This window comes from Ovis aries, chromosome 4 (genome assembly GCF_016772045.2).
Source record: "Ovis aries strain OAR_USU_Benz2616 breed Rambouillet chromosome 4, ARS-UI_Ramb_v3.0, whole genome shotgun sequence".
Taxonomy (NCBI): Eukaryota; Metazoa; Chordata; class Mammalia; order Artiodactyla; family Bovidae; genus Ovis; species Ovis aries.
Window position 1 is genome coordinate 103,724,878 of NC_056057.1, and position 13,116 is coordinate 103,737,993.

General features: G+C 38.8%; 1 protein-coding gene across 4 annotated transcripts in view; it reads right to left on the reverse strand.

Moving 5' to 3' along the window:
• Positions 1-5,155: 5,155 nt before the first annotated feature.
• Positions 5,156-13,116, reverse strand: part of SVOPL (SVOP like) — a 106,183-nt gene continuing 98,222 nt past the window's right edge. For 3 of the 4 annotated variants that reach the window (XM_027968855.3, XM_060415137.1, XM_042248886.2), the window contains exon 15: positions 6,323-8,824. In XM_027968855.3, the coding sequence (XP_027824656.1) occupies positions 8,690-8,824 (135 nt within the window). In that variant the 3' untranslated portion in view covers positions 6,323-8,689. Of the gene's footprint in view, positions 6,300-6,322; positions 8,825-13,116 lie in introns of those variants that run through there. The other variant, XM_027968856.3, reaches the window with a different exon arrangement.

The window sequence follows — 13,116 nt, forward strand, 5'->3', positions numbered from 1 at the left end:
CTAGAGCATTTATTGGGAAATGAAAGTTAGTTTTAGTTTGTGTACATAGCACCCCCACCAGAAGTGGCTTCATGTTGGTCCTAGAATAGGCCTGGTACCACCTTTGGATCATTCTCTTGACCAGGTGAGAGTTTCAATTAAAAATATCAGTCCTAGTATGATTTTCAGTTACTATTTCCACTTTGAGTCTTAGTGTAATGTTCAGAAGAGATGTCAGGCTTGTATTCTTGGAACTGGTTATGTTCTGTTCTCTTTGGTCGTTTTGGTCAGACAGTTGTTAGCTGGTCAGTGGCTACCCCACATGCATTTAAAGCTTTCGTGAGTACACAGCCTAGTAGGGAGGCAAAAATTATTAGCATCAAAATAATACCCATGGTTTGGAAAGTATTCCTGAACCAGGGTTTCCATGTCCAAAACTAACTAGAATCAAATAAGTCAAGAAATATGGATGTGGGGGATACTTCTCAAAGCCAGTTGGTCTATTTTTGTGTTTCATATAATTGGTCTATACTTCTCCAGAAGTATTTATCAAGTGAGCTTGTTCCAAAGACAGGCATTGGAAAGCAGGGGGGAAGTTTATGATGGGCAAAAATAACTAACTACAGGATCACCAGCATCACCACAAATCTAACAGTTGGAAGTTGGATTATGTTCAATTTGAAATGGCCTGAGGTATATGAGTAATAGCATTCTTGGGAGAAAGCAATCTGTCTTGATGTGGGCTACTTCTCCTCCTCCTCAGTTTTTGAGGTCTTCCATGTTTACACAGTTATGAAATCAGGACAAAAGGTTTGACACGTTAACAGCAGTGTCGGTGGTCAAGAGTACTTGATAGGGTACTTTGCATCTCATTTTTGTAAAAGGATCAGAGTAAAATAATAACTGTCTATAAATGACAAGACTTTAAAATACTAGTGGTTAGAGAGCTGACAAGAGTTCAGTTATGGAATTGACAATAAAAATGTGGTTATTTCTATGAGCTACAAATAGATATCTAACATTTTAAGATAATAACTGGAATTATGACTGATACCATTGTACTAGAATGTCAGATTATCTGAAATTTAATATAATTTCTTGATAACTTATATTAATAACATATGCCTGCACAAATAACCTAACAGAATTAAGTATCACTTCTTATCAGATAATGCTTTTGCAATAATTTCTGGAAGTATATTCTTCCTCGCAGGAAATTTTTCAGCATTACACAAAAGATGTCCCAAATATCTTTCAGTTTTTCTGTAAAAGTAAGTCTATGCTCAGTAATTAATATTTCAGAATTTTCTCTTACTTGTAAATAATTCAATAAATATCCATCATTTAATCTCAGTATGACTTTAAGGTTTCAAGTGCCAAAAATATTTTGGAAACAATTTTTAAGCAGATATACCATAAAACATGATTATTGTTGAAAAACTCCTTTATAAATTTATTTATGTTTGTTAACAATTATGTTTGGAAAGATGTGTCTATTTTAATTAAACAGACACAACTTAAACTAATTTTTTTAACCAAAGATTATCCTAGATCGCATGAACTTGAAAAATATTTGGCTTAGTTTCTATATTTCTGAGAGTTTATTTGATTTATATAAACTTCTATTTGTCTTTAAGTCAGTTTAATGGAGCTCTTCACAAATTTTGACCACACCATCCAGAAGAACAAAATCGCACATCTGTGACATACATGTAGACATAAGATCTGTATACTGATCTTACAGCTTGTTTTACAATTTTAGCCACGAGATGGGTATGATAATTCAAAACTCACTAGTTTATAAAAACAGTTGGATCCAAATTGTGTTTCTGGCAGATGGAATGAATTAAGGTTACTTGCTCAGATAGTTTAAACTTTTTTGCTAGTATCTGTGGAGAAGACTTAAGATTTTTTTCATTTACCTAGTTTCCAAATATTGCCCACCCCCTTTTTTTGTAAAAAAATTTCCTCCCTGAAGTTTGCATTCCAAAGAGACAAACCTCAGTTCTAGCAAAGACACTTAAACATCTATCTCACAGGCATCAACAAAGAATGCAGCTTCCTCCAAGAAAGATGTTACCTGAAGCCTGCATTTTTACAATACCTACAAGCCAGAGGCTCAGCTGATAAAGAATCCATCTGCAATGCGGGAGACCTGGGTTCAATCCTGGGTTGGAATGATCCCCTGGAGAAGGGTTTCCCACTTCAGTATTCTGGCCTGGAGAATTCCATGGACTAAGGATCGGACATGACTGAGCGACTTTCACTTTCACTTTCACTTTTCACTTTCACAAACCTTGTGAGATAGGGGAGAGGTTCTGATTAGTAAAAAGGATAGGTGAACTTTTTCTGCTCTTACAAAGACTCAATTTGTGAAACAGGAAATAGGATTGGAATACAGGATTATAACCTGAAAGATACGAAGGGGACCATCTACCCAACATCAAATTTCAGACTGGACAGTGACTATTCCTGGCTGTACTGAACAAACACCAAGAGCTACTACCCTCCCTAGATCCAGAGTCACTCCCAAAGAGAGCCAAAAGAAAGAAGTACTTGGACAGTTTCCAAAGAAGCTGGCAACAGTTGGTAAGCTGCAAATGGGATGGAACCCACATTTCTGTCCAGCCATATTTTGTGGCCTGATAGTTGAACTGCCTCCATACACAAGAACAAACAACTCCCATGTGTCAGCAGGCAGAAAGGCCAGCCAAGTTCTCAGGACACAAGAAGGCAATAGCTATTCCTGGGAGAGAAAGGATCAATAACCAATGAGTTCCCCAAACCAGACTCCCAAAAGTCTTCATTTGGAAAGGGAAGGATGTGAAATTTCTCTCTGGACCAGAAACTCCAGGGACCAGCAAGAGCAGACTTTGGTAAGAATTCTCACTTTTGGCTAGCTTCTGTGGGTTTTCCCAAGATCCCGATCTACAGATTCCAGTGAACAGAATTTACAGTAAAGAATGTAAGTTCTCACCTAGTAGGATTTTACAAGGTTTTCCATTTGTTTTAGTTTCCCCTTGGCTGTTTAAGGGAATAACTGTTAAGAGTTTATCAGAAAATCCCTCAGAGTCCCATTCACCCTGGAAGGGCCGGCCTTTGAGAGTAGATAAGGGGGTATTCAAGTTCAGGAGGGAGGGGGTTTTATTACCTTAGTTATCTGGCCTTGGAGCTGTTGCAGTTTTAAAACCAACTTGGTGAATGTTTTTGGTCTTGGCTCTTCAAAGTGGAAAGGCAGTTCAGTTAGGATTAGGAGACAGTATTCAGGTAAAGAAAAATAGTTGTTGGAGCCACATTTGTCTTGATTTCTCTGATTTTTCAATAGCCTTTAGCATTGAATCTTTCAATGAAGCTGTTTTGGAATTTTGCAGCATTTTGGAATCTTCTGCATAGCAATTAAAATATATCCCATTCTGGTTGATTTGGGAATATTTTCACAGGTGGTTCTTAAATAAACAATGTGTCTAACTGGAAAGTCCCTGATGATGGCCATTGCAATGCTAGGTTGTCTTAGATTTTGCCTTTTCTGTAGTTGTCTGCAGTTTCCAGGACCACAATTACTATGACAGAATAAGCAGGTGTGCCGGAAGGTGGACTGCTCAGTTATTTGAAACTCAAGGATCTCAAGGAGTCTTAGGTAAGCCTTGGGTCTTTGGGAACCAAATTACTACTTAAGAGGGATGTACTCTGCTAGGTTGGGGATCTGGTGGTATTTTACAGTGTACTTTGTTGCACAGAATTTTTTTTGAGGTTGTCAGGTGGCCCAGTGTCAAGCTAACCCAATCTATGACCATCTTAGCACATGAGTCTTAGATTTAGGTGGGAAGCACTCTAAAATCTTTTAAGTGTTTGATCCATGCTTACCAGTTTTACATCTTTGGATTCAAGATTCCCCTTAACAATTGATCTATTTAATCTTTAAATGAGAAGATTTCTTTATAAAAGCAGCAGTCGCCCTAATGACTTTTAATAGTATGACTTGTGCTGCTTAGATGATGATGTGCCACTGGTTCAAACAGTTGTAATTTCTTATTTTCCAAGTCTCCCCACACTTTTTGCTGTGGACTTCTCTTTATGCATTCCCTAACTGCTGCCACCCATTGTAGGTTCCCAATATAGCTGTCTTGGAACTTTTCTGAGAAGTATACACACACACACGTTTCTTTTTCCCCTTACATAAAGTTTGTTTGGATCAGAACTGTGTACAAGGGGTCGGAGTTCAAATCCCTAAGTGGCTTACCCTTGGTTATGATGAGAAAAACAACACAAAGGGTTCAGTGGGCTCTTTGCCTATGCATCTTGCCCCACAGGCCATTGGAAGTCAGCTTGGGATTCCATCCTCCCCCCCAAAGACCGTTACAGATGATCAAAGAAGACGATTTAGGCAATCCAAACAAACTTTGACACTTGAAGCAGGCACTCTCCACTTGCAGGGGCCCAAAATACTGCAAAGGGGAGCTGAAGGCAGGAGGATAAACTTAAGGAATAAGGAGGTAAGTAGAGAGCCACACTTGGCTTGGTGTCTGGCCAACTGGCTGTACCATGTTTCTGGTCCAGCAGACCATTTACAGGGACATGAAGGTTATTTAAGTTTTGGTTTGCTGACATGGCACCTGGGCAGGAGTGGCTCCATCTTGAGCCTTCAAACTTACTTCAAAAAAACCACTATGGCCTGTTAGCCAAATTCAGCCTATGGCCTCCTTTTATACAGCCTGAGAGCTGATAATGTTAACATTTTTAAAGGCTGGCGAGGGCTGTTGACAGAGACCATATGTAGCTCAGAGTCTGAAATGTTTATTCTCTGGCCCTTTATACTCAGTTTCCTGACTTCAAGCCATTTGTGCCTGTAGTTCAAATAGGAATGATTTTCATACACATAGTTCGCTAGTGCGGGGACACTTCATCATTGTAGCAAGAAATTCTTTTTTTTCCATTGCAAAATGGAGGTGGAAGGAGTAGGGCAGTCAAGTCATTGGGTATCGATTCCTCTTTTAAGAAGCCTACCATGAATCCAAAGAGCAACAAAAGACTAAATGTAAAAACATGGGTGTTTTTCTTCCACAGCATACCTGTGTGCACAGGTATGATATGCATGCAAGTGATTGTTCTCCAAATGGCATATAATTACATCATGTAGAAAAGCTTGCTATACTGTAATGAAATTAGAATCAAAATAGAATGTCTGGGAAAAAGTTTATTCCCAGCTACTTTGGTTATTATATACACAAGACTGCAATGAATTAAAGCACATTCTTTTATGAATAAGTAATTTTCATTATAAAGTATGGAGGGCACAATTTAAGTATGCTAATTGTGAATTTGATGACTTCTATTTGTTTTGAAAGGCTTAATGATACCACCTCAAACTCATGTCTTCAGTTCAGTCGCTCAGTCGTGTCCGACTCTTTGCGACCCCATGAATCGCAGCACGCCAGGCCTCCCTGTCCATCACCAACTCCCGGAGTTCACTCAGACTCACGTCCATCGAGTCCGTGATGCCATCCAGCCATCTCATCCTCGGTCGTCCCCTTCTCCTCCTGCCCCCAATCCCTCCCAGCAATGATCAACTCTTTGCATGAGGTGGCCAAAGTACTGGAGTTTCAGCTTTAGCATCATTCCTTCCAAAGAAATCCCAGGGCTGATCTCCTTGCAGTCCAAAGGACTCTCAAGAGTCTTCTCCAACACCACAGTTCAAAAGCTTCAATTCTTCGGCACTCAGCCTTCTTCACAGTCCAACTCTCACATCCATACATGACCACTGGAAAAACCATAACCTTGACTAGACGGACCTTTGTTGGCAAAGTAATGTCTCTGCTTTTGAATATGCTATCTACGTTGGTCATAACTTTTCTTCCAAGGAGTGTCTTTTAATTTCATGGCTGCAGTCACCCATCTGCAGTGATTTTGGAGCCCAGAAAAATAAAGTCTGACACTGTTAGCTACAAAATTTTAATACAGCTTTTGCTGTATACCTCAGGGAGAATATCAAGTATAGGTTTTGTCTGATACTTATTCATATAAACATGAACAGACTTGATGTATGCAATGAAAGCCAGCTTCTCCCTCCCCTAGATATCCCTCACCAACCTTAATGTATATTTTATGAAACTTCTGTACTGATGTCTTCCCTAAGACACTATATATACAGCTAACTTTTTTCATCCTCTTGTTTTTCAAAAATACATGATCAATTTCTTAACTACCAAATAGTATACCAAAATTAAACCAGGTGTTTTTAAATGTGCCACAATTCTTTGTGAAGATGAAAATACATGTTTCTTCTTTGGTAGACACAGATTTGCAGATCTTCATTTAATTTGCTGGAGAAAGAATAGATGATAATACATTTAATTTTTTTTTAAGTCTTCACACTCAGCTATCTGGCACTAAAAGCTTTAATAAGGAATTAAGGGTCTGACAGGTACACTATTGCATTGTGTACCTGACAGTGCAATAGTACTTTTATAATTCAACTACAGATATCATTTAGGGGAAAAAATCACATTATACTTACCTTTTTTTTAATTGTTTACTAGGTTCATCAAAATAAGTTTTTAAAGTAATTCTAAAGTGGAATTACTACTATTAACTATTGGCCAGGTCGGTTCATTCAAATTATTTGGGATGCTGTTGAAAGGTAAAATTTGAGGCATGTTTTAAACATTTTTAGAAGTTTTACTGTATTGGTTACTAGACAGTTTCATATGTTAAGTGCCCACAACACTGAGATATAGACATACACCTTCTGAGATTGGCCTGAAGACATACAGCCATTGAGTGGCAGAGCCATCAAAGGCTACATTCCCACACAAATATATTTATTGGATCTGCATATGAAAGTTGTAGGAACTGATATTAAGTCTTATAAACAGACATGTAAAATAATATTTCAATCAACAGAAAAGGGAATGGTTTTTGTCACTGGCTTATATGACTTGAATTGGAAATCCATAAAGCACGTGAGATGATGAGCCAGATTTCATTTTATATATATTATTACTACTTTAAAAAACCACCACCATAGAAAATTAGCATAAGATTTAGCACCACTTAATTTTGCAATCTAGTTTAAATTCCAGTCCCTTTGTATTTAGCATGTTCCTTTATACAAGTTTTGGATTTCCCTTGTGGCTTAGACAGTAAAGCGTCTGTCTATGATGCAGGAGACCCGGGTTCGATCCCTGGGTTGGGAAGATCCCTTGGAGAAAAAAATGGCAATCCACTCCAGTACTATTGCCTGGAAAATCCCATGGACAGAGGAGCCTGGTAGGCTACAGTCCATGAGGTCACAAAGAGTCGGACATGACTGAGCAACTTCACTTTAACCTTTATACAAGTTACTTAACTTTCCCTTGCCTTACTTTCCTCAACTGTGTGAAGAGTGTGATAATCCTGTTATTTAAGATTAAAAGGAATCATCTGAATCACCTAATACAATCCCTAGTTTTAAGGATTCAGTGATTAGGACACCTTTCCAAGTAAGGAACCTAAACAAAGCCCTAAATTTCTAATTACTTAGCAAATTATCTAATCTGTGATTAAAATGCATATTACCTTAAAGATTAAAAGTTAAAGGGAAAACAGAATAACACATCTTGAATCTAGAACAAGAAAAAATTGACACTAGCGTGTTGTGCTTTCCCTCTCTTTACTCAATAGTGTTTTCCAACTACTCAGACAACAAAACACATCTGTACCAGGACAAATAATTAACGTGCACATGATTCACTATAAATAGCATATGGGAGAGAGGGCAGGCTGCATTCAGCCAAACAAGCACGATGATTTCACAGTCCCATTTAGATGGGGCAGCTCAGATCAGCCAAACTACAGTTAACTTTCAAACAGCATGGGGTTGAATTGTGCAGGTCCACTTTTACGTGGATTTTTTTCCAACTGTAAATATTCTAGTACTGTATAATCTGCAGTTCATGGTTGGTTGAATCTGCAGATGTGAGGAACTGTGGACACTGAAGACTAAGTTTTTAATACTGCAGGTTTTGACAGCCTGGAAGGTTGGTGTCCTAACCCCTGTTCAATGGTCAACTGTATACACCAACTTCAGCTGTTCTCCCGCCTTTCCCATGTGTGCGTGTAACACACATGCCCTTGCCTGCCAGCAATAAGCTTTGTATTTAAGGCAGGGAAACAGAGCCAACTGTAAGGGCAGAGGGCTAGGAGAAGCTGTCTCTCATACAACTTTGCCCCCAGGAGCACACTTTATACTTCTGGGATATCTTTTTATGTACTTTGTGTCTGACTGTCAGTATTGGATGGCAGCTGGTGCTGTGTGGAAGTTTTTGCCTCCACTCTTACCACGGGCAGTTGATAAAACTGGGGGGAAGATAGCGGGATGGACAGTAAAGACTCTGTGATCCTACAGGCAATGCAAACAGCTGTTTCTGACCCTATGGCCACATTTAGCTCTGCAGCACTGCTTCTATACAGAAGAAAAGTGGAAAGGGTAGAATGCTGAAGTATCAGTAATACTCATTTAGTCCCAGTTCAAGCTTTACAGGAAGCAAAGGTTTGAAGTGAATAATCAGTATGCTGCTCAAAGTTACATGGAAGAACACTGGATACCCAATTTTTCTGCTGGAACCTGCTAAACAAATGTACCCTTGTGTGAGCACAGGCTTGGGCATTATCACCTCTACTTAAAAGAATTTTCATACTCCAAGCTCATTTCCTTTGGTCAAAAGGAGAATACTTAGATTCCCACATCACTTACCTGTAGGGCCCGACCTTTGGTCTCAATGGGGAGAGTAAATGCAGAAATGGCACATACCACACAGACAGATGAGAAGAGACACAGGGCCCCCAGGAACGAGGCACTCATAAGAACCTGAAAAGCACAAGGAATAACTCAATATACTGCACCCCAGTCACTTTTCAACTGATCTTCATGCCAAAGGGAAAATAAGGATTCATCCCACCAAATACATAAATGAAAGGCTTTGCAGCCATTCTGTAAATTGTGCAATTCTGACATCTTAGATCGAGTATTTATTTGGGCCAAGCTTTTGTAGGCATTTTGTGTGACTCTTCCAGAAGCTGGGAGTGATGTTAACATGCACCGGCCAGGTCAGACTTCTCCCTGCACCCACCCCTTGGCTATCACTGGAGCAAACCAATACCTGGGGAAGATGAGAGCTGCCTGTTTTCCTACCCCTTCTCATACCAATTCAGCTCGCTTAACCAGTAACCCTCTCCTTTCCTGTAATAACCCCCTCTGCTAAAAGTCAACTTGCCCTCTTCAGTTCTGACAGGATGAACCAGGAGGAAGTCTTTTGGGAATAGATGTAGTGTCTAGGTCCTGCCTTTACTGCCACTTCTATTTTAATACCAAAATTCCTACCACCTCCTGAATAATTCTAAACTAGCTCTACTTCATATCCTTTGCACCAGATTCAAAGTCCAAGATGGTGTGAGACCCTGCTGGGTTCAGTTGAGGTCACAGAACTGTGCTCCACAGCTAGGATCAGGGAGAGCAATTCCCTAGAGGGTTTTGGGCTCTCCTTGCTAGTGGGACTCCAGCAATCCAGCCAGTGTTACTGGATATTCTTTCAATAAAGTCTTCTATGCCTAAGTTAACCCAAGTCAATTTTTGTTAGCAAGCAAGAACTCTGATACCTAATTATAAAAATGGCCAAAGAGGAATGCTGATGGCTAACAGGCACATGAGAAGATGCTCAACATCACTAATTATCAGGGAAATGCAAATCAAATTACAGTGAGATATCTCCTCACACCTATCAGAATGGCTAGCCTCAAAAAGCACACAAACAACAGATGTTGGCACAAATGTGGAGAAAGGGGAACTCTCGTACACTGTTGGTGAGAATATAAGTTGGTGCCACCACTGTGGAAAACAGTATCGAGATTTCTCAGATAGCTAAAACTAGGACTACCATATGACGCAGCAATGTATTGTTGATATATATCCAAAACAAAAAACACCACCAAACAAGTGGAAAATACTAAAGATCATCTGGGAACTTCGTAGAAATGAGTCTTTTCAGGCTTCACTCCAGATTCACTGTATTAAAAACAAAGATCTCTCAATGTATGGCAAAACCAATACAACATTGTAAAGTAAAATAAAGTAAAAATAAAAAAATAAAAACAAAGATCTGTAAATCCCTACTTCTAATAATCAGCACACACCAGGTACAAAGAGGGATATTACACAGTGATAAAAGATTCAGTCCAACAAGACAGCACTCCTAAAGGCTGATATACTGAAGAGCTTCAGATTACATTCTTTCAGTAAAAACTGAAAAAGCCACTGGTGATTTTTCAGTGACAAACCACTCTCCACAGTTGACAGAACTGCTAGACCGAAGATCAGCAAGGATAAAAAACTTTACAATACCATCAACCAACAGGCGTTCACTGACACTTATGGAACACCCCACCTAACACACAGCAGAATACATATTCTTTTCTAACCATGAAATATTCACCAAGAAAGACCTCATTCTGGGCCATAAAATTAACCTCAAAGGAATTAGAAGAACTGCAACCATAGAATGTGTTCTCTGACTAAAATGCTATCAAAGCTAGAAATAACAAAGATAACAGCAAAATTTCCAAACTCTTAAACAATCCATGTGTCGAAACATTAAGAAAAATAGAAAGTAACATCGAGGGGAATGAAAATCCAGCATATTAAGTTTGTTGGACACAGCTAATAGGAATACAAATAAAGTATTTAGAAATAAACTTAAGAAATGTGTAAGACATAAAGACTAAAACTCTACTAAGGGACATGAAAACTAAATTTGTTCTTAAATAGAAAAGCACTGTTGTTTTAAAAAGTAGTTCTCGAGGTAATCTGTAGTAACTCTAATAGATCTCAAGTAAAATCCCAATACGATTTTTGAGTCAATTTGGAGGGGGAAAAAAATTTATTCTAATCATTAACATGTTTAAAAAGCTCAAGAAACTTCTGAAAACGTGTGGGTAAGGGAATCTTGAGGTGATTAACCCAAGAGCCACTAAACAAACTTCCAATCATTAGCAATATGATATTGATGCCAAAATAGATCAGTAAAGCAGTGAGTCACAAAATAGATCCAAGTATCTATGGAAATTGAATTGCCACAGTAGAAGCACGTGAATCAATTGAACTAGACAAATGCTTATGGGCCAGGAAAGCGGCTAAGCATTGTGTTGCTTTTTAAAGCTGGCTCGTTAGCTCAGAGCTTGAGCATTAGTAAACTGTAAATAAAGAAATTAATGTTTTAGATGAAACACTGAAAGGCTTTGCTGTTATAGAAATGTTTTTAGAAATATGGTTTAGTGGGTGCTGAAGGCCATTCAACATGACCCAAAACACTAACTCTCTAGGTGAAAATAACTGTTAAGTTGACAAAAAAAAGTTTTAATTTTATATGTCAAAAACTTGACTAGTAACATCTTAAGGCAAACCATGAACAAAGAAAAAATATATCTAGTATAATAGTTCATGGCCTGCAGAAATTCTGCAAATCACATAAATAAGAAAATTACCCCCCCCAAAAAATCCAAATGGATAATAAACAGAGGAGAGATGCTCAGCCTTACTAATAAAGTACACATTAAGACATGATATAATTTATTGTCCACCAGTATCAAAAAAGGTTAAAAAGGGGATTTGACGGTGGTCAATGACAACCTAGAGGGGTGGAATGGGGCAGGAGATGGGGAGTTCAGGAGAGAAGGGAATATGTATACCTGTGGCTGATTTCACATTAATGTATGGCAGAGGCCAACACAATATTGTAAAGAAATTATCCTCCAATTAAAAAAATAGAAGCAAAAAAACACTCAACATGAAAAAAGGGGGGGGAGGGGTTAGTGATGATGGAAAGAAACAGATGCTTTAAGAGTGTGTTACTTATCAAGAGCATATAAATTTTTTAAATGAAAATAATTTGACAAGATTTATTGCAATTAAAATATACACACCCTTTGACCTAAAAATTATTCAATACACTTTTTCTACACAAGAACACTCTTCCTTAGACATCTGTGGTCACTCCCACATGACTCTGCCCTATTATAAATGCCCTCCCTAACCACCCTACACCTTATCACAGAAAATGAACCAATCTGATCTCATGGCCCACATCTTGTATAACTCAATGAATCTATGACGCATGCCATGTAGGGCCAACCACGATAGATGGGTCATGGTGGAGACTTCTGACAAAACATGGTCCACTGGAGAACAGAATGGCAAACCACTTCAGTATTCTTGCCTTGAGAACCCCATGAACAGTATGAAAAGGAAGAAAGACAGGACACTGAAAGATGAACTCCCCAGGTCGGTAGGTGCCCAATATGCTACTGGAGATCAGTGGAGAAATAACTCCAGAAAGAATGAAAAGACCAAAGCAAAAACACCACCCAGTTGTGGATGTGACTGATGTTGGAAGTAAAGGCCAATGCTGTAAAGAGCAATATTGCATAGGAACCTAGAATGTTAGGTCCATGAATCAAGGCAAATTGGAAGCGGTCAAACAGGAGATGGCAAGAGTGAACATCGACATTCTAGGAATCAGGGAACTAAAATGAACTAGAATGGGTGAATTTAACTCAGATGACCATTATATCTACTAGTGTGGGCAAGAATCCCTTAGAAGAAATGGAGTAGCCATCATAGTCAACAGAAGAGTCCAAAACCAGTACTTGGATGAAGTCTCAAAAATGACAATGATCTCTGTTTCCAAGGCAAACCATTCAATATCACAGTAATCCAAGTCTATGCTGTGACCAGTAATGCTGAAGAAGCTGACGTTGAACAGTTCTATGAAGACCTACAAGACCTAGAACTAACAGCCAAAAAAGATGTCCTTTTCATTATAGGAGACTGGAATGCAAAAGCAGGAAGTCAAGAAATACCTGGAGTAACAGGCAAATTTGGCTTTGGAGTACAGAATGAAGCAGGGCAAAGGCTAACATGGTGTTTCCAAGAGAATGCACTGGTCATAACAAACACCCTCTTCCAACAACACAAGAGAAGACTCTACACATGGACATCAACACATGGTCAATACCAAAATCAGACTGATTACATTCTTTGCAGCCAAAGATGGACAAGCTCTATACAGTCAGCAAAAACAAGATGGGGAGCTGACTGTGGCTCAGATC